General features: G+C 37.5%; 1 protein-coding gene across 3 annotated transcripts in view; it reads left to right on the top strand.

The window, feature by feature from the left end:
* The window catches only part of LOC149817152 (cleavage stimulating factor 64-like), a 74,651-nt gene that overhangs the window by 17,255 nt on the left and 36,398 nt on the right, over positions 1-20,998 (top strand). For all 3 annotated transcript variants that reach the window (XR_016427558.1, XM_089986628.1, XM_089986627.1), the window contains exons 3-8: positions 901-1,075; positions 2,046-2,079; positions 2,178-2,425; positions 2,510-2,587; positions 15,055-15,090; positions 15,168-15,680. Coding sequence is in view for 2 of the 3 variants with exons in the window: in XM_089986628.1 (XP_089842754.1) it covers positions 901-1,075; positions 2,046-2,079; positions 2,178-2,425; positions 2,510-2,587; positions 15,055-15,090; positions 15,168-15,680 (1,084 nt within the window). In the remaining variant the exon portion in view is untranslated. The remainder of the gene's footprint in view (positions 1-900; positions 1,076-2,045; positions 2,080-2,177; positions 2,426-2,509; positions 2,588-15,054; positions 15,091-15,167; positions 15,681-20,998) is intronic.

The following is a 20,998-nucleotide window of genomic DNA, read 5'->3' as shown; positions in this document are numbered from 1 at the left end:
CAGCGACGTCTCGTGGAGGCGGCTGAGCAGTGTCGTTCGCGTCACCTGCGCACGGAGGCGACCCCAGCGATACTGCAGAGGCGTCTTTAGGCAACAACGTCTCGCGACGGAGGTTGAGCAGCGTCGTCGCCGACGATGTTAGTCACCCAGGTTGGGTGGCTCTGATACCATGTTGAAGTCGGCTAGGGTGACTTCTTGAAAACAGAAAAAGAAAAAGAAAAAGAGAAAGAGAGAGAGAGAGAAAGAGAGAGACGAAGAGAAGAATCATATTCTGCTAATTAGGTCTAATCTCACTTAAATAGAGAGATTAGACTAAAACACCTTATTTACAATAATGCCCCTGACCTCTTGAGTAGTTACTTAACTACCCATATGCAACGGTGGCGGCTTCTCAACAAACATTTTGAATACATTATTTCCTTGTGCTTTTGAAAACCCAGTCCTCTCAAGCAAAATGATAAAAAGCTCAGGCTTGTACTGTTGGACAATATTCTGGATCCAGCTTCAGCAAAGGGAAAGGAGCTCAAAAGAATAATACATATATATATATATATATGTGTGTACATATATCTATTAGTTTGACGGGTTGATGGGCTGAAAGGGTTAACGGGAAAAACACTCACTATACCCTGGTTTTTATTTCATGTGCTCTCTCTCTCTCTCTCACACACACACACACATAAGCACCTGTTATGTTACATGTAAAAGAGGCCATGAAACTAGTCAAGGAATAGATCATATGTTAAAAATGAATCTTATGTTGGAAAAATGGCATCCATCCTTCCCATTTCTTTCTTTATCCTTATTTTGCAAGAAGGATAAAAATCAGATTAAATATAAGTTATAAAATATAGCAGAAATGTGATATGCTTTGCACTGATTGTCAAACTTGTATTTCAGATTGGTGCTTGATAGAGAAACAGGGAAACCAAAAGGTTATGGGTTCTGCGAGTACAAAGATGAGGAGACTGCTCTGAGTGCTCGTCGCAATCTCCAGGGCTATGCGATCAATGGACGGCAGTTACGCGTTGACTTTGCTGAAAATGACAAGGGGGCTGATAGAAACAGAGAACAGGTAAAACACAGATAATGGATCATCAAACTTACAATTGTTAGTTACTTTGTGCCATCATATCGAGTTAACTATAACATTTGTTTTCCAGCCTGGTTTCCTGGTTTATGACATGGGCTTCATCATTTCCGTTCTTTCTTTGTCTTGACTGGGCTATATACAGTTAGTTTTTCCATGATACATGGGAGATTATCCTTTGATGCATACAATTTCAGTTGCCATTTACAGTGAATTATTTATTGCCACCATGTAGTGATCTATTGATACCTTGTGGTTTACCTGTTCTTTGTCTATAGCGCTTTTTATTTGGAAGTTCCATGGTAAAGTACATCAAATGATAATGGACCGGTTTATGCTGCAGGATAACTCCTATCTAATTAGTTATCGTCCCAATTCTGCAGGTCCCACTAAATAGACAGCATCTGCAATTATACATACGCACAGATGTATGTGTGTGTGTATTGATGAGACTTTATGGGTGTGATCTGCAAGGTTTGTTTACTAGGAAACATGTCAGGTTGTGCGATTATGATGGGGAAGCAGGGATTTCAATGCCCACAATATTAAAAAATTTCACTTCTCAAAAATTCATTTTTAATGTAAAAAACACAGTTGATGGTGCGAGATCCGTAGCAAACAAACCATGCTGAATGCAGTTGTGAGGCCTGATTGGCTTGATACAGCTCACACTCATGATTTCAAGCTAGGTTGAAATTTCCTGGAGCCATGACCAAATATTATCCCGCACACACACACACACACACACACACACACACACACACACACATATATATATATATATATATATGAAGTCATTTTGTAGAACATGATGTTTGGAATGTGCTTTAAGTTATCTCTTCCTATTTCCATTGCTAGTAGGATGTATTCGTTTGCAGGATATTCCATGCACCTTAAGAGCAAAGTAATGCATTGAATTTGTTATAAACTTTTTGGTTTCTAATGGATATCGCAGGGTCGTGGTGGACCAGGGTTGATTGCAAACCTTGGTATGCGGACCTTCCCTTTGTCATTGACTGTTGCTCTTCATGTTTTTTGCAGTTTCTTACTAGTAACTTTGGTTTTATCTTAAATGCCCATGTAACAGATGCCCAAAAATCATTTGGTGGGCCAGCAATCCTTGGAGATGCAGCTCTTCATCAACCTATTGGTTTGCCTCTGGCTGCCAATGCAGCATCTGCCATTGCTGTGGCTTTGAATGATACACAAGCTAGTGGCATTTCCTCTACAAGAAATGGTTTCCAGAGTCAGCCTGGAGTTGGAAGTGATCCTATAACCCTTTATCTGGCTAAAATGTCCAGAAACCAGTTGTATGAGATCCTATCAGAGATGCAGGTCTGCTTATGGAACTTGCTTTTGCCATGGTTTCTTGTTAATTGCCAGTCTGAAATTATTGAGATTTGGTTATTTTGGTAACAGGCACTTACAAAGCGCAATCAACCACTAGCTCGGCAAATGTTGTTAGCAAGTCCACAGTTTAACAAAGCAATTTTCCAGGTTAGCAATGTTCATGGTCCGGTTTTAGACTGATTTGCCTTTTATTGTTCCCTCTTAGTGAATGTTACTTCTTTTGTAGTTAATCTTGGTTGATAATGATTGTGCGAGCTGCATTACAACCCTTGCAAACTGTAGTCTAAATTATCCTAGGTTGGCTGCTGAGGCAAGATGCTAAGTTTCCTCTAGTTCAAATCACTATATCTTTGACGAACTTTTAATTTGTACGGAGTTTTCATTTTAAGAAAATAAGGGTGTGGGAACAAGTTTTACACTATGTCACATGGGTGCGGGTGCGGGGATTCGACACTTCCAAAAAATCCGGGTGCGGGGGTGCGGCAGGGGCAAAAATGTAAATATATATATATATATATATATATATATATATATAGAGAGAGAGAGAGAGAGAGAGAGAGAGAGAGAGAGAGAGAAGGGGGTTCCCCGACACGGGTCGGGGTTCAGTTTTTTTTGCTGGTGTGTTTGTTTGAAGACTTGTTACCCACGTTCTACTTGTTGTGTACTTTAGCTCAACGGGACAAAATTGATGAACCGAAAGGATTGGCAATCTAATCGACCCAGCCTGCTGCGTTCTGTTGACTGTCATGATTCAATCATGTCTGAAACTCCTTGGTCTTCACGAAAAAAAATATAAGCGAAAGGTTTGACGTGGTTTGTTGGAGAGAGTCTTCACGAGGCCTACGACGCCACTGCCACGCCACTGCCTAGGGTTCTTCAAATTTCATTTTATATACAGTTGCACATAGATGACAGCTAAAAGAAATTTATTGGATTTGACATGTGGAAAAACGAGGTCTATACAAGGCTACGGCTAGAGCACCCATCTCGTCAGGAGAAAAGTGAATAATAATAGCCACCAAGGCTCTACTCTACCACCACCATTATCATTTATTATGGAGAGAGAAAATCCTTGACGAAAAAGGATTTGGTTGGTTGAAGCATAAAGACTTCAAAAGGCTCTTGAATTTTGGTTTTAATTTTTGAGGAAGATGGATCATCATTTCCAAGTTAACAGTATGTTTTCCAACGCTGTGAATTAATTGTTTGGAGGCAGGAATATCATGGGATGCCAACAAAACTCGTCGGATGTTGTGGACACAAGTGCCCCTTTATAAAACAAGAGCAGCAGCAGCAAGCAGCTGTTCAGATTTTTTTTTTAAAATTCTGCAGCCCATTTTGTAGGGCAGATTTTTTAAAAAAGAAAAAAAATCCAAACAAAAATGGAACGAAATGACCCTGGGTGCGGTCAACACACCCAGGATCGGGTTGACCGCACCCGGTGCCGCACCCGCACCCACGTCGAGTCGCGTCGACGTGGGTGCGGCACCCTGCTAGCCGAATCCCTGTGACATAGGTTTTACATTAACATTCTTTATTCTGCCTTTGCTTTATTTCTCTTGTATGGTAATTCAACTCTTAGTCCCTTGTAAACAAATGGACTTTATCAAGGAACAATTAGTCATACATTGCATTGTGAAACATTGTGTTAAAATATATATATATATATATTGTAACAGTTTGCCCAATAGGGGTATTTTTGTCTTTTTATATATAATTATAGTTGTTTATTAAAAACAACTATTTTTCATTTTCTTTTATTTTTATCATGTCATTGGGGCCCCACTTTACAGAGTTTCAATGGTCTCCCTCTTGTACTTTGTATATAAATAGGGGAGTGTTTCCTCTATATTTCTCATTGCTTTCCAAGCACATTTTCAGTAATATTCTATTTTTTAATTTGCTCTTTGTATTGTCTCTTAGTGGACTTTTTATCTATGCACCTTTGTGCTTGTCTATCTTCTTTGTAATTGTCCACTCTTGGACTTATTATGGGCTTTTGCACTTTGCTTTTGTAATTCCTCATACTTCGTTACATGGTATTAGAGCTCATTGGGTTCTCTTGATCTTGGAGGTCTTACTTGTGGTGAATGAAGATCGTAACAAAGGCGCATATCCCTTTCTTCTTCTTTATATATCCTTCTCTTCTTCTTTATATATCTGTTTTGCATCATGGAGTATGAATCAAGAGTGAAACTCTCTTTCAAACTCAATGGATCAAACTACTTGATGTGGACTTCGGCTATGAAAAATCATCTTAGAGGAAAGAAACTTTGGGGCTTTGTAATGAAAACTTCTCTTGAACCATCGTTAAAGCTCACCAAGGTCGAAGAAGGTGTTGAGAAAGCTCTTCTTGGAGGTGATTGTGTTAAAGCCATCAATGAACATCAAATAAAGGCAGAGGATTGGAAAAACAGTTTATGAACAATGTTGACATAAAAATATGTGCCAACATTGCTAAATTTAGAAGAGCCAACGAAGCTTGGTTCTTTCTTAAGGGTATGTTTACCCAAAAGGATCTTATTAGACAATATTTTTGTCAAGATAAGATTAGATCCACTAAGTAACAGGACATGTGTGTTCGAAATTATTTTAGTATTTTGTCTCCTCTTTGGGATGAATTAGCACTTCTTGAGCCTAAATGGGTGGCTCTCGAAGATGTTGAGATTAGAAGAGAGCAAATTGAGAATGAGTACTTTTTTCAATTCCTTTATGGTCTAAGACTAGAATTTGAACAAGTGAGGTCTTCTCTTCTTCATAGAGCCAAAGCTATGCCTCTCGAAAACGCTCTTGTCGAAGTATGTCAAAAAGAAACTCGTTTTAGCATGACCAATAAAAATGATGATGTTTTGGCCATTACTAGGTTGAGTTCTAATGTAAGGGCCTATAAGCTCTCCCACTTTGTAAAACAAAATAACGATGATGATGGGTCCAACTATAATAGTGGATATAGGAAGGGTGCTATTTGCCACCATTGTAATGAACCAGAACACATTAGACAGGTATGCCCAAAGCTTAAAGGTAAAATCGCTTTCGTCAGAGAAATCATATCTAAGAAAAAAGAAGCAAGCAAAAATGGAGAAGATATTAAGATTTCACCTTTCCTGAAAATGAAAATGGGTTTGATAGCAAAGAGCCTAAAGAAGAAATTGATTACTCATTTCTATTTGATTTATTGCCAAGACATGATAAGTCAAACTCTATTGAGGTGTTTGATTCTTTTGATAATAACTCTAGTCTTGAGCATCCGATTGTTGATAGTCATCAACATGAAAGTTTGAATGAAAATGTATCGAATGATATACATGTGTATACTAGACGGAGTGAAGGTAATCACCCATGTGCCCTTGACAAGTTCTCTCAATACATACCTTAACCTTAACTTAGGAGATCAAATCAAATCTCTAGTGCTCCAAGTAGATTTGTATCATATAACTCATTTTCTCCAAATTTTAGAGCATGTTTAATAACTTTTCACTCTTATTATAAACCATTTCATTATAATGATACCAAACAATTGTTAAAATATAGTATGCGTATGGATATGGATCCAGATCCATACACACATTAAATAAAACACATGCACAATGCTCTTTCATTAATGGCATTCCTGTAATATTTCTGTAACATCGTCCCATTGTATATTTGCTTATATTTATAAGGCTTAGGGCTTGGAGGTCGTGTTAGCGTGCGCTGCCCCAACCATTGTGCATCTCCCTATCTCCCTTTTTCTTTATTTCCTGTGAAGGCTGAACCCCACACAGAATCTTATATGGCATCAAAGCTGAGGTTGCGGAACCCTACCAGAAGCGTGTTCAGTGAGATCTGAAGAAACAGGTTTTGATACATCTCTTCGTTTATTCTTCCTCTTTCCCTTTAACTTCTGCTACTCGTTCATTTTTCTGATTCTCGTTCATTCTTCTTCATAGTACTCGTTATCATCATCATCTATCTCTCTTCTTCATCATTAACGACTGCAACAACCATTTCACCATTAACGTCCTTCTTTGACATCAACGACTGCAAACAAATCAAAGTGTTCTCAATCTCGATCTAAGTGTTCTCCTCTTTGATTGCAGTCTCTTTGATCCCTCTTTGATTGCAATCTCTTTGATTCGTGTTTTCTCTCTTTGATTGCAGTCTCCCAAACAAATCGACTGCAGTTTTTTTTCTCTTTGATTGTTTTCCACATTATAAAAGTTTTCTTTTTATTGCTGTTTTAGTGTTCTTTGTGCAACGTCTATAGGCAGATTATAACAGTTTACAATCTCGATTCTGAATCTGCAAAAAAAAAGGAATTTCCTTTCAAGGTATTGGTAGCACAGGTGCATGCTTTATTGAAGTTCTATTGATTGATTAAGTAATTTCAAATCTGTTTGTTTCTTTTCATTCGTCTTGTTTGCTTATTCGTTGTCCCATTGATATGGATTACTCCTCGTCATCCGGTCCCTTTGCAAATTTCTTGAGTCAGCTTGTTACAAAAAAACTTACTCATTCTAATTTTTTAACCTGTAAGAGACAAATACTTCCTTTTATACGGAGTCAGGATCTCGATGAACAACTGGATGGTTTGGTTCCTACACCACCACGACTTATTTTGTAGGAAACCAAGGATGAGAATGGTGACACAATTACTATTTCTATTAAGAATCCAGAGTATACAACTTGGAGGAAGCGGGATCAGTCTTTGGTTGCTTATATTACGTCCACACTCTCTCAAGAAGTATTGGTTACTCTTTCATATGATTGCACTGCGGCGGATCTGTGGAGTAAGCTGTCTTAAACATACTCTCAGATATCAGAAGCCCGAGTTATGTACTTAAAAAATGAGTTTCAAAGTTTGAAGAAAGGCTCCATGACAGTCATGGAATATATAGGTCGCTTGGAGAGTATTACTGACCAATTGACGGTTATTGGAAGTGTTATTTCAGATAAAGATAAAGTTCAACAACTCCTCAATGGATTGGGCCCTGATTTTGACATGTTTACCACAACTTTGTCATGCCTTTCTCACTTGCCCACCTTTGACGACCTTCAAGCAAAACTTCTCCAGCATGAGATGATTATGAAACAAAGGGCAGAAGGAAATGAATCAGCTTGTTCTCATTCAGTTTTGGCCATGGACACTTCTGTAGGTTTTGGACGAGGGAATGAAGGGCATCAAGGAGGCAGAGGCCCGCAAACGTTTTGGGCAGGGAGGACGTGGTATCTTGCCTACACCTAATATTTCAGGTGTTTTTAATACAGGGAATCAGAGGAGAGTGGCCACTTGTTTCTTATGTAACAAAAGAGGACATGTGAAAGCCGATTGTTGGTTTAATCTACAGAATAGAGGAAAAATAAACAAAATTGAAAATAAGTCAGCTACTTCTGTGGACACGAAAACACCATCTACAAATGTGCAACAACTTTTGTTATCAGCATTGTCACAGATGACGATCAAGCAAAATGAACAAGGCGAGTGGTATGTTGATTCTGGTGCTGCCACCCATGTTACGGGTAATGCGGGTAAGTTATCTCACTTATTGCCTTATTTTGAAAAAGGTAGTATAGTTACGGGAGATAGAACTTATCACTCCATTAGTCATACTGGCAATGCACATATCCCTATGTCAAAGTCCTCACTTCACTTGTCCAATGTCCTTCTTGCTCCTAATATTAAAAAGAACATTGTTTCTGTAGCTAAACTTGTTGACGATATGAATTCTTCTGTCGAATTTACTCCCTCTTCTGTTTATGTTAAGGATCTACGAACGAATGAGACGTTCGCTAAGGGGGAGCGACAAGAAAACATGTACGTCTTCAAGGAGATTCTTTCAGTGTCTTCGCCTTGAGTCCCAGTCCTCCAGTTGAAGTCGTCCAAGCATTCTTCAGTGTCTTCGCCTTCAGAGTATTTGTTTTTCCCTTCATTGGAAGTTTTTAATTCATCTTATTGTAATAAGCCTGATATTTGGCACAGTCGTTTGGGACATTGTAGTCGGGGCTTCGTTGAAAGTCTTGTATCTGATGGTCTTCTTCGAGAGTCTAGTTTATGTTCCTTTTTAGATAATAATAAATGTTCCTCATGCGAACTCTGCAAAAGCCATATTCTTTCGTTTCATATTATTAATAAAAGGGCTTCAAAGCCATTCGAGATTATTTGTTCCGATGTTTGGGGGCCCGCACCTATTCCTTTTCTTTCTGGTAGTCGTTACTATGTTATCTTTATTGATTCTTATTCCCGTTATACTTAGATATATTTATTGAAACATAAGCATGAAGTTTTCCAAATATGTCGAGAATTCCATTCGATGGTCAAAACAAAGTTTTCATGTGATATTGTGCATTTACAATGTGATGGTGGGGGAGAGTATTCATCGAACGAGTTTATTGCCTTTCTTCGGGGTAAAGGAATAAGTCGACAGGTTTCTTGCCCTCATACTCCTCAAAAAACTGGGGTTGCGGAGAGGAAACACATGCATATTGTCGAGAGTGCGATGAGCATGTTACATGATAGCAATGTGCCCGTTAGTCTCTGGACCGAAGTTTTTCACACATCTGTTCATATCATAAATCGTCTTCCTATGACACTTCTAGATTAGAAATCTCCCTATTATATTTTATTTGGGCAACATCCCTCTTATGATGAGCTGCGTGTTTTTGGTTGTGTATGTTATGTACATATTGATTCATCTCTGCGAAATAAGTTTCAGGACAAGGTTGTTAAGTGCAAATTTGTTGGGTATGCGGATGAATACAATGGTTATCGATGCTATGACCCTACTACAAAACGTATTAGGACCTCCAGGAATGTTGTTTTTGATGAACAAAATTTTCAAGTCAATGACTTTGAAGAGTTGCCATCTCGAGAAGTAGAGGTATATGATCCATGGATGAGCACATATCTTTTTGCTAATACAGGAGAGACATGTCAGACAAATTGTCCTTCCTTCGGCTTGAGTAGGGAGTTGGATGACTCACAGATGCATGTTGAACCATCTCAAGTTGAGCCACCCCTAGTAGAACGCTTCTCTGAACAGATATGCACTAGACGGGACAAAAATACAGAGCCGAGGAATGTGGAAAGCATTGCTAATGATTCGACTCAAAGGCCGTCACGCATTAGGCATCCTATTCAACGATGGGTGAGTTATGAGACCTTTTCTCTTGATTTTCAGTTGTTTATGTCTCAGCTCACAAAACAGGATGAACCCACTTGTTTTAATCAAGCTCTTCAATCTCGTCATTGGACTGAAGCTATGAATGAACAAATGGAAGCACTTCATGAGTGTCAGACTTGGGAAATAGTACCTCGGCTAGAAGGAAAGAATGTAGTTGGCTCAAAATGGGTTTATAAAACAAAGTATAAGCCCGAAGGAAGTATTGACAGATATAAAGCGCGACTTGTTGCTCGAGGATTCACACACCAATATGGTGAAGATTACGATGATACTTTTAGTCCGGTAGTCAAAATGGGTACAATCCGTGTCATCATATCTCTAGCAGTCGACCAAGGATGGAGGCTTAGCCAGATGGATGTTAAAAATGCATTCTTGCATTGAACTTTAAAGGAGGAAGTGTATATGGAGCAACCTCCTGGTTATGCCGAGAAGGATCCTACTGCTTGGGTGTGCAAACTAAGGAAATCTCTGTATGGGTTGAAACAGGCATCCCGTTCTTGGTTTGAAAGTTTCTCTATGCAAATTCAAAGCTATGGTTTTAGAAGATGCTTTCTAGATCACTCGCTCTTTATTTATCAAAAGACAAACATCGTTATACTTGTATATGTTGATGACATTGTGATCACTGGGTGTTCAGATAATCATATGCAAGACGTGAAACAATTTTTAATGAAAACTTTCAAGATGAAAGATTTAGGGGAGTTGAGGTACTTCTTTGGTGTGAAAGTTGACAGACAACAAGACACATTAACACTCATGCAACAAAAATACACTCTTGATCTTCTGGAAAGAGCCGGGATGACGAATTGCAAACCAGTCAGCACTCCGAGTGTATTACATCAAAGGTTGAGCTCTGAAGACGACCATTTTGTGTCAACCCAACAACGTATAGAAGCCTCGTGGGGATGCTACAATACTTGACCTTTACCAGACCTGATATAGTTTATGCTGTCAATCAGGTATCCCAGTTTATGCATGCTCCAACGGAAGGTCATATGGAAGCTGTGAAGCGCATTATACACCATTTAAAAGGAACTATAGGAGACAAACTTGTTTATCGCAAGAACGATAACTTGCATAGAGGGCATGAACTCATCACTTATACAAACGCAGATTGGGCAGGGGATCCAGATGAGAGACGATCTGTCTCTGGATATTGTGTATACATTGGACACAATTTAGTGTCCTGGAGCAGCAGAAAACAAAAGGCAGTGGCACGATCGAATACAGAGGTTGAATACAGGTCGATGGCTGCAGGCACGACAAAAGCTACATGGATTAGACACTTATTGAGTGATCTTGGGGAGACAATTATTCGATCATTTCTTCTATGTGACAATCAAAGCGCAATAAACATTGCATGTAATCCTATTCAGCATAGCAGAATGAAGCACATTGAGATTGATCTACATTTTATACGACAGAAAGTCGAGATGAAGGAGATAGAACTACGTCATGTTCGAACAGAAGATAAAGTGACAAACATGTTTACCAAGGGGTTAACAGGACGTCAATTTTGGCTATTGAAGAGCAAGTTGTACATGCTCCAAAACCACGTACATCTTGAGGGAGGGTGTTAAAATATAGTATCGTATGGATCTGGATCCAGCTCCATACGCACGTTAAATAAAACACATGCACAATGCTGTTTCATTATTGGCATTCCTGTAATATTTCTGTAACATCGTCCTATTGTATACTATGTCATAGGGATTCAGCTAGCAGGGTGCTGCACCCGCGTCAAAGCGACTTGACGCGGGTGCGGTCAACCCGACTCTGGGTGCGTTGACCGCACCCAGGGTCATTTCGGTCCATTTTTTTTGGATTTAAAAAAAAAATTGCCCTATGAAAGCGGGACCCGTGCAGGGGCGAACCCCCGGACCCCCCTTATATATATTTTACATTTTTGCCCCTGCCACACTCCCACACCCGGGTTTTTTTGAAGTGCCGAATCCCCGCACCCGCACCCGCACCCGCACCCGCACCCGCACCCGCACCCGCACCCGCACCCGCACCCATGTGACATAGATTGTATATTTGCTTGTATTTATAAGGCTTAGGGCTTGGAGGTCATGTTAGCGTGCGCCGCCCCAACCATTGTGCATCTCCCTATCTCCCTTTTTCTTTATTTCTTGTGAAGGCTGAACCCCACACAAAATCTTATAACAGTACCCTCATTGAAATTAAGCAATGGAAATAGAACTTAATGCTCTTAGAAAAGCCAATACATGGAAAATAGTTGATCCTCTTTTAGGCAAGGAACTTACAAGATGTAGATGAGTGTTTAAAGTCAAAACCAAAAGTGACAGATCATTAGAGAGATAAAGCAAGATAAGTCGCCAAAGGGTATGCTCAAGAATATAGAATAAATTATGAGAAAACCTTTGCTCCTATGACAAAAATGACTAGTGTTTGAGCTCTCATTGCCATTGCCTCTCTTAAAAAATGACATATTTTTTAATTAGATGTTAAGAATGCCTTTTTAAATGAAGAACTTGGTGTGAAACCCCTTTCATGGGTTAGTTTAAATGAAAAAAATTTAAAACTTAAAAATGCTTTGTATGGTCTTAAACAAGCGACTAAGGCTTGATATGATAAATTTAATAATGTTTTGATTAATTTATAATTTATTTCATGAAATTAGCTGATGACATATGTGCTAGGTCAGGAGTTTTAGATGAAAAGAAGGTGGAGATCTCATAAGTCATAAATGCAAAATTAAGACTCAAAAATGACGTATTGCTTGAAGATCCTACTCCATATTGTTAATTGATTGAATTTCTTACTTATCTCTCCATCATCGACCTGATATCGCTCATGCTGTTCATGCAACAAATAAGTTTCAACATGCCCCTACTACAGTGCACATGGAGGCACTTATGAGGATTGTGCAATATATTAATAACACCATTTCAAAATGGCTTTTCTTATCTTCTTCATTATCTTTAGATCTAATTGATTATACTGATGCTGACTGGGGTGGTAACCCAAATGATAAAATCTCAACTACTGATTTTTGTATTTTTTTAAGAGATTTGTTGATCTCTTGAAGGTGTAATAAATAACAAAATATATCTTTATCCTCAATTGAAGCCGAATATCGTGCAATAGCTACAACAACGATGGAGATTGTGTGGCTTAAAAGTCTTCTCAGTGATATGAGAATCATCATCTGAACATCTTCAAAGATCTGCTGTGACAATAAGAGTGCAATCTACATTGCGAGCAACCACACCTTTCATGTGTGAACCAAACATATTCAGATGAATTGTGACTATGTTCACGATGAATATCTGAGAGGAACTATTACGTTGCCGTATGTCACATCGAAGTACCAATTGGTGGATTTCTTCACCAAAGATCTTCATGCTCCTCGATTTCTCTTTTTCCTTAGTAAACTTTCAGTCATTTCCTCGTAAAGTTTGAGCGGAAGTTTTCCTAATATGAGCATTTTTGTCTTTTTGTATATACTTATAGTTGTTTATTAGAAACAACTATTTTTTATTTTCTTATTTTCTTTTTATCTTGTCATTGGGGCCCCACTTCGTAGAGTTGTTGGGGGCCCCAACGGTCATAAATATGACCGTTGGGAGCTCCCCAACGTCTCTACGAAGGGGAGCTCCCAATAGTCTCCCTCTTGTATTTTGTATATAAATAGGGGAGAGTTCTCCCTATATTTCTCATTGCTTTCAAAGCACATTTTCAATAATATTCTATTTTTAATTGGCTCTTTGTATTGTCCCTTAGTGGACTTTTTGTGTGCATCTCTATCTTCTTTGTAATTGTCCACTCTTGGAATGGGCTTTTGCACTTTGCTTTTGTAATTCCTCATAGTTCATTACACATTGTTGCAAGTTATATCAGATAGTCAGATGAAGAATATTGCACGGCCTTTGTCATCTCACTTCTCAACTTCCTTCTAGTTTACATTGGTTGTTTGGGAGCTGGTAGTTGGCAAGGAGATGTCAACTACAGCCAGTTGCCAAATATCAGCTCCCAATCAACAGTGGGTGTTGGCAAATCCCAAGGCTTCCATATCCTGGATTTGGCAAATTCAGGATTGGACATTTCAGTGCCAAATAAACTCCCAAACGGCGCCAAATATCCTTGGAAGTGGCTCCAGAAGTTGGAAGTCTGGCATTGCTGAAGCTTGTTCCCTGTGTCATGGGATGCACACTTCTATGGATGTAAGAATTATAATTTCTGTGAATAAGAAATCATGCCTCCTTTGAAAGTGAACATGATCATCAAAGAAGGAATTATAATTCCTGTAGAATGCGAACTGTATTTGCCCTGTTTTTATTAGGTTTGAGTGATAAATGAACTCTTTTGAGTAATTTCTTTAAAAGAAATGAAATGAAGGAATTTTTTTTCAGAATTTTAGTCACATGATAAGAAAAAGATGTAGAACATTATGTACAATTTATAGTTCTTTATGTCAACATTCATTTGCTATTTGCTACTTACAGGATGGTATTATTGAATAACGATATTTGGCTGGATTAAGATGTTCATATCAATTTTCTTCTTTGTATTATGCATGCATAGTAGGCCAATTTTGTTGTTGAATAGTCAGAAAAATAAGAAAGTTCTTTTAGATTTGGGGAATCATATTGGCATATAATCTGAGATGAAGATTCAGTTCATCTTAGCTGTGATGGTAATACCATATAGTATTACAATTTTGACTCTTTTTTTATTGAATTCTAGAAAAGTTTTTGAAATGCTTCTGATCGATTTTCGCATTCTACTTCACATGGACCTTAAAGTCCCTTAATTCTTGTTTTTCTTCCTACATCACTTTCTGAATTCTAATTATATTTGTGGAAATGTTGATATGTGTATCTCATTGTTACTTTTACCATTTTCTACTGCTTGAACATCACAAAATGGATTTTTCAGACACTAGATATTCATGTGGTTCATGACATGCATAGAAATATTGATATATTTCATATGTAGAGGCCTCCTATATGAACTTTTAAGTAGTTGCAATGTCATCTGCTTCTTTTCAGAAGCAACATATTTTTAGATAAATAGGTCTGTATGGGTTATTCAAAAGTGGGATGGCATATCATCATCCAAATTGCATTGATTATTATAAGAGAATCTTGAGATTAGAAATAAAAAAACTTGATTCTTCTTCATGGCGAAGGAAACCATTTTTAAATGGGAATTTTGGATAGGAGTTGAAAGTTGAAACCTAATTGATGACATTCATTGTCTAGTACATTTCTTCTATCTTGACATATGATTAGGAAGGAATTTACTCTTTTGTAGTTTCCATGGTTGTTTTGGCACAAACAACGTTTGCACCTTTCTTTTTGTATGAGTGGCATCTATTTGTGCCTATTAGGCGTCTATCCATCCATCTTTATAGGTGTTTCTGATACTTATCTTTCAGTTATTATATCATAAAATTGTTTCTTGAGAATTATGTTAATATACGTGCAGGCACTGATAATCCTTGGAATGGTGCCAGCACAAGTGGTATGCCTTCCTTTCCCCCTTTTGTTATTTTTCACATTCAGATTGAATGCAAATACTCATATTACCTATGTATGCAGTTACAGTTACCAAACATTCAGCAGACACCAGCCTCGCTTATGCCACCATCTTTGCAGGATGGTCAACTTTTGCCATCACAGCAGATCCAACCTCCGTCGCAGACTAGCCTGCAGTTTGGAGTGCTTAAGAGATTGCCAGAGGGGAAGTTGCCTGCTGTACCTCAGAACTCTTCTGTTGTGCATTCCTCTGCTTTACTTCAGAATATATCTGGGCAGCCCAGGCTTCAAGTTGTGTCGCAAACACAAAATCAGGTTCCACTACAGCTGGGGCTATCTGGAGGAACCTCAGGTTTAACAGCACAAGTTCAACCTTTGACTGGTTTGCCAGTCCTACGGTCACAAACTCCTGTGACAACTTCCAAATCTTTACAGCAGCAAGTGCAACCACCTTTGCCACAGCACCCTAGGCCAGTTAATTATGCTGTGCTAGGGAACATGCAGTCTACAATTCAGAATCCATCTCTCCTACAGCCGCTTCCACCCCAACCTGTTTCAAATCAGACTACCTTTAAGGTGCTCTCTCTCTCTCCATGTCTGTGTGTATGTGTGTGTACGCAAGTGTGCGTGCATATGTTTATATTAGCTTTCTTCTCCTCTGTTTTCATCTTACCCAGGCACTGAGTGTAAATCATGGGAGGGTTTGTTAAGCGTTTTTGTTTTTGTTTTTTGAATGGTATTTAATGTTGAAGACAATGGAACTATGCAGTAGGTTATGAAAAAATACATAGGTGTGTGAAAGAGCCTGTTCAGTTAAGTTTGAAAGCTTGATGCTGCCCAAAAGGTCCACCACTAGCATCCCTTTGTGGTTTTGAGAAACATAAACATTCACTACATGATAGCTCTATTCGAAGGCTATTTCTTCACCATACTTGTAACGACCCCAAACTGACCCTCGAAAAAAATGCAGATTTTTCTTTTAACATTGCGAAAAATATCTCAGGGACCTAGGGCACATTACAGATTTAATTTACACAACCCAATAATCATTCCAGACATAATATAAATCAAATTATGAACTGAAATTGAATTTATTCAAATCAAATAATCCCCACTAAGGGTTCACATGGTTTCCTTAAAACAAAAACAAAATATCTTATATACGTTAGAACCCTGGCCACCAGATCATAACCCTCGTGTCCTTCCGCCAGCTGGTCTCTTCATCACAGTGTCTTAATACTTTAAAAAGATTTTAAAAAAACATTGGTAGGAACCGAAGTTCTCGTATGAGACCCTTTCGAAATCCATCAATAAAAAATTTAACATAGATCTATTCAATAAGAGGGCTTAACAACCTTCACACATTTGGAACGGACTTGCAATATAAGCAGTTCAAACAAAACTATCAACAATCTCATGCTAAATTAAACATTTAGGGATGCATGAATCAATGCAACATGCATTAATAACTTTTTAAGTTAAATTATCAATATTTCTTTTACATGCATGTCCCTATTTAATGCAAACAAATTTTAATTTTCTCTTTTTTAAAAACCCACATATACTAAAAAATGAGTAAAATTCCTGAGGTTAAAGGCAATTCCCAGTGATAGCTTAACACACAATTTGTATTTTATTTACTTGGTCCTACACTTGTTCTTCGACCAATATTAGGAGTCATCACCATCATTTGGAACATCACCTACTGTCAGGATGACAAGAAAATCAACATCCATTGACGTTACTTTCTTGGTATACCAATAACTACAGCTGAGTCAACACCACCACCCTCGGGCATAGTGACAGAAGTTCCCAACAACCGTGGCCGAAAACATGAACCGCATCGGGTTATTAAGGACAACAAACATACACGGTGTTTAATATCCTCACGATCCTCAATGACCGCCATCTATGGTTTATACCATTTCAGAGGGACATCAAGGAAGAAAAGTTATTACACTGTTTGGTCTCTTTTATCAGTTTTAATTAATTTTTTAGTTATGCAAATCATCACGCAATAACATATTTGGGTCCTTGCCCTATCAAATCAAATTCCTTTTGCAATGCATTTACAATTTACTATCTCATGAGCAACAATACTCCTGGCATTTAAAGGCCCATCAGTGGTTCACACATTACCACAATACAATAAGATAACATTGAAAATTTTGATGAACATAACCCACACACAAATATTTAAGTTTGTGTTCACGATACAACATTAATGTATATTCACAACAAATAAATAAATGCACATAACAAAGCATATCAGAGTTTTAGGCAACTAAAAATAATCGGATTCCAATTTGATTTCCAACTAGATTCCTTTTACATGCATGAAATCAGATTTTTATGACATGCCAAAAAATCAAATTTTTATAACATGCCAAATTTACTTTTTAGAATAAGATTTTATTAAATATCCACAACAAACCAAATGGCAACAATCATTTGGTTCAGATTTAGTTGATTATCCAAGACCGGTTAATTTTGTATTTCAAATGGAGTTGAACATTTAGGAAAGCATAAATAAATTCCAATGTGTTCAAACCTCTATCAAAATCTGTCTAGTGTTTATACTCATATATATATATATATATATATATATATGCTAACTGGTGTATCCACATTGACTGTTACACATAAATATATGTATATACCTTGGTTGATGTATGTATATATATTCATAACCTGACCAAAGTGTATACATATGCTGCCCTCCCAACATATAAATTATATATATATATATATATATTGTTTTCAGATCAGTTTATGTATATCCCTACTGATCGATGTGTATCTTGATCATCACATGTTTTGGCTGGTACAATATATATTTCGTGTGATATATATACATATGTAACGACCCCAACTGACCTTCGATAAAAATATTACAATTTTTTTTTAAACATTTGCAGAAAACATCCCAAAGACCCGGGGTACATCACAAATTTAATATACCAAACCACAAACCATTTTGTGTATTGAATCAACTTGAAGCAATAAGTGAACTTCAGTAATTAAACCATAAAGTCAAAAAGTCTAAGAACATAAAAATCGACTATATCAAAATCATGCTCTGTCAGAACCCGAACACCAATTGCAAGCCTCACATACTTCAGCTAGCCAGTCCAAGGCATCACTGAGCATCTGTGCCTGTAAAACAGTTTTAAGAAAACAAGTAAGAACCAAAGTCCTCGTACGAATTTCTCTAAAAGTCCAAACAATAAGGAAATAACCTAAACAAATTCATGCATAAATTTTAGAGAAGATGTCATATGTAATAACTTAACACAGTCATTTTACCGTTCAAGCATTTAACCAACTATCATGCAAAACCAACTATCATGCAAAGCCAAATATGCATAGATGCATGAACTAATGCTGAACAGTAAAATATTCATGATTCAATGCACATGCATGAATAACTTTAGATTTTGCATGCATGTCCCTATTAAATACACATAAATTTAATTTTTACTTTTCTCGAAATCCGCGGATACTCAAAACTGACACAAATTTTCGAATTTCAAGTTAGGTTCTCAGTCGTAGCTTAACACACAATTTATATTTTATTACTGGGTTCTTTACTTGTTCATCGACCGATATTAGGAATCCTCACCTTCCATCGAAACATTAATAATCCTCACCTAATGTCGGGACATCAATGATAATCCTCAACCATTGACGCCACTTTCTTGGTATACCAATAACTACAACTGAGTCAACACCACTACTCCTAAGCAAAGGGGCTGAAATCTTCCTAAAACCGTGGTCGGGAGGTGAACCATCACATCGGGTTCTGAGGCACAATCGTACATAGAGTTTTAGTATCCTCATGGTCTTCCATAAGCGCCATCCAAGATTCCTACACTGTGGAAAGGATATCAAGGAAGAAATTAATTATACTGTTTGGTCTTTTTTACCATTTCAAATCAATTTCAAGTTCTTTACGCAAGAACTGTTTTGCAAATTCAGACGCAAAAACAATTTCAGGTCCTGTTTCTAACAATTTAACAATGTAATTAAATTTGAAAAACCAACAATTTTCATAAGTCATTTTGCAAATGCATAAACAAAGCAATAATATTGGAGCAACACATACTCCTGGCCTACATGGCCTTCAGTGGTTCACATCTGACCATCAAAATATCTCAAACGTGATTTATGCAAATTGCAAAGTTTTAGTGAACATAAAAGAGTTTTCAAATATGTTCACAATGCACATTCAAAAAACAAAATGAATGCACTTAAGCAAAGTGCATACGCATGCAAATACAATGTTTGCAGACCACGCCATTCATGATCAATTTTATGCATATAATACACCAAACATTTATATGATCATAATTATGCAAACATCAAATAATTTTCAGATCCATGCGTATGATATGTACAATTGCAAATTGATTAATTTAAGATCAAATTTATGTATCAATTTAGAAAATACATGTTTCAATCATAATCATGTACATGACCATCTTCATGCACGTAAATCGACTATGCAAAATTTTTTCAAGTGCCGATCAGATTTACGTATATACTCAAATCATTTGCAAAAATCGGTAAAACAAAAAATATCCATGTGCGGGTCAAGTTCGTGTACATGATCAGATCCATGTACATGTATCGACCATGAGAAAGCTATCCAAAGCTGGTTCGATTCATGTACATAATCAGAATTATGTACATATATTGAACATATCAAAAGATATGCACTTCACATATCAGATTTATGTACATGATTAAATTCATGTACATGAATCAACCACTCATAATATCGATTGCCGAATGTAAAAACATGACCGCTGAAATCTGAAAATAAATTCACATCATTAGGACCGATTCATGTACATGTCGTGTACATAGTGTAATGAAAAAGGGCGGAAGCACCAATAAAGCAAACCACTCTTGAAGAGTGCTCTCAAGAGCCAAGAACACAAACACTAAAAGTGTATACAAAACCCATTAAAGGGAAAAATGACTAAAAGTTATAAGTTGGATATTATTGAAGAAAGAAAGAAGAGGGTGAAAAACCCTTGCAAATACAAGAGAAAGCCTCCTCTATTTATAGAGGAGGAAACCAAAGAGGAGGGACCACAAGGGGGCTCCCATCTAGTCGTTGGGAGCCCCAACGGTCATAAATATGACCGTTGGGGCCCCAACGACAAGATGAGTGGGGCCCCTTGTAGTCTTACAATATGCAAGACAAAAAAGAAAAAAAGAAAAAGAAAAAGTAAAAAAGAAGAGAAAAGGAAAAGGGGGAAGGATTACATGGGGATTTACCAAAATACCCCTATCGAGTATTTGGAGAAAAAGAAAACAAAAAAAAGGAAATATGTATATATATACTTTAACACGCCCCTTCAAACTTTGCGGGGAGAAGACCGAAAGTTTGCTAAGAAGAAACATAAATCGTGGAGTTGGGAGCGCTTTGGTGAAGAAGTCAGCCAGTTGATATTCTGAAGTAACATATGGTAATGTGATAGTTCCTCTGAGGTATTCGTCTCGAACATAATAGCAATCCATTTCGATATGCTTTGTCCGCTCGTGAAAAGTATGATTGCTTGCAATGTAGATCGCACTTTTGTTATCACAGCAGAGCTTGGTGGGAGAGGAAATGAGGACGCCCATGTCACCAAGGAGACTTCTATGCCATACGATTTCCATAGTTGTCATTGCCATGACCCGATATTCAGCTTCAGTGGATGATAGTGAGACCTTTTGCTGCTTCTTGCATCTCCACGAAATGAGAGATTCACCTAAAAAAATGCAAAGACCAGTGGTTGAGATACGATCATTGGGATTTTCTCCTCAGTCAACATCAATAAAAACAGTTAATTCAAGAGATGAGGAAGAGGATAAGAAGAACCCTTTGGAGATGGTATTTTTGA

The sequence above is a fragment of the Nuphar pumila genome, chromosome 14 (genome assembly GCF_984573655.1).
Source record: "Nuphar pumila chromosome 14, dmNupPumi1.hap1.1, whole genome shotgun sequence".
Taxonomy (NCBI): domain Eukaryota; kingdom Viridiplantae; phylum Streptophyta; class Magnoliopsida; order Nymphaeales; family Nymphaeaceae; genus Nuphar; species Nuphar pumila.
This window is presented reverse-complemented; position numbering and strand designations above follow the sequence as displayed.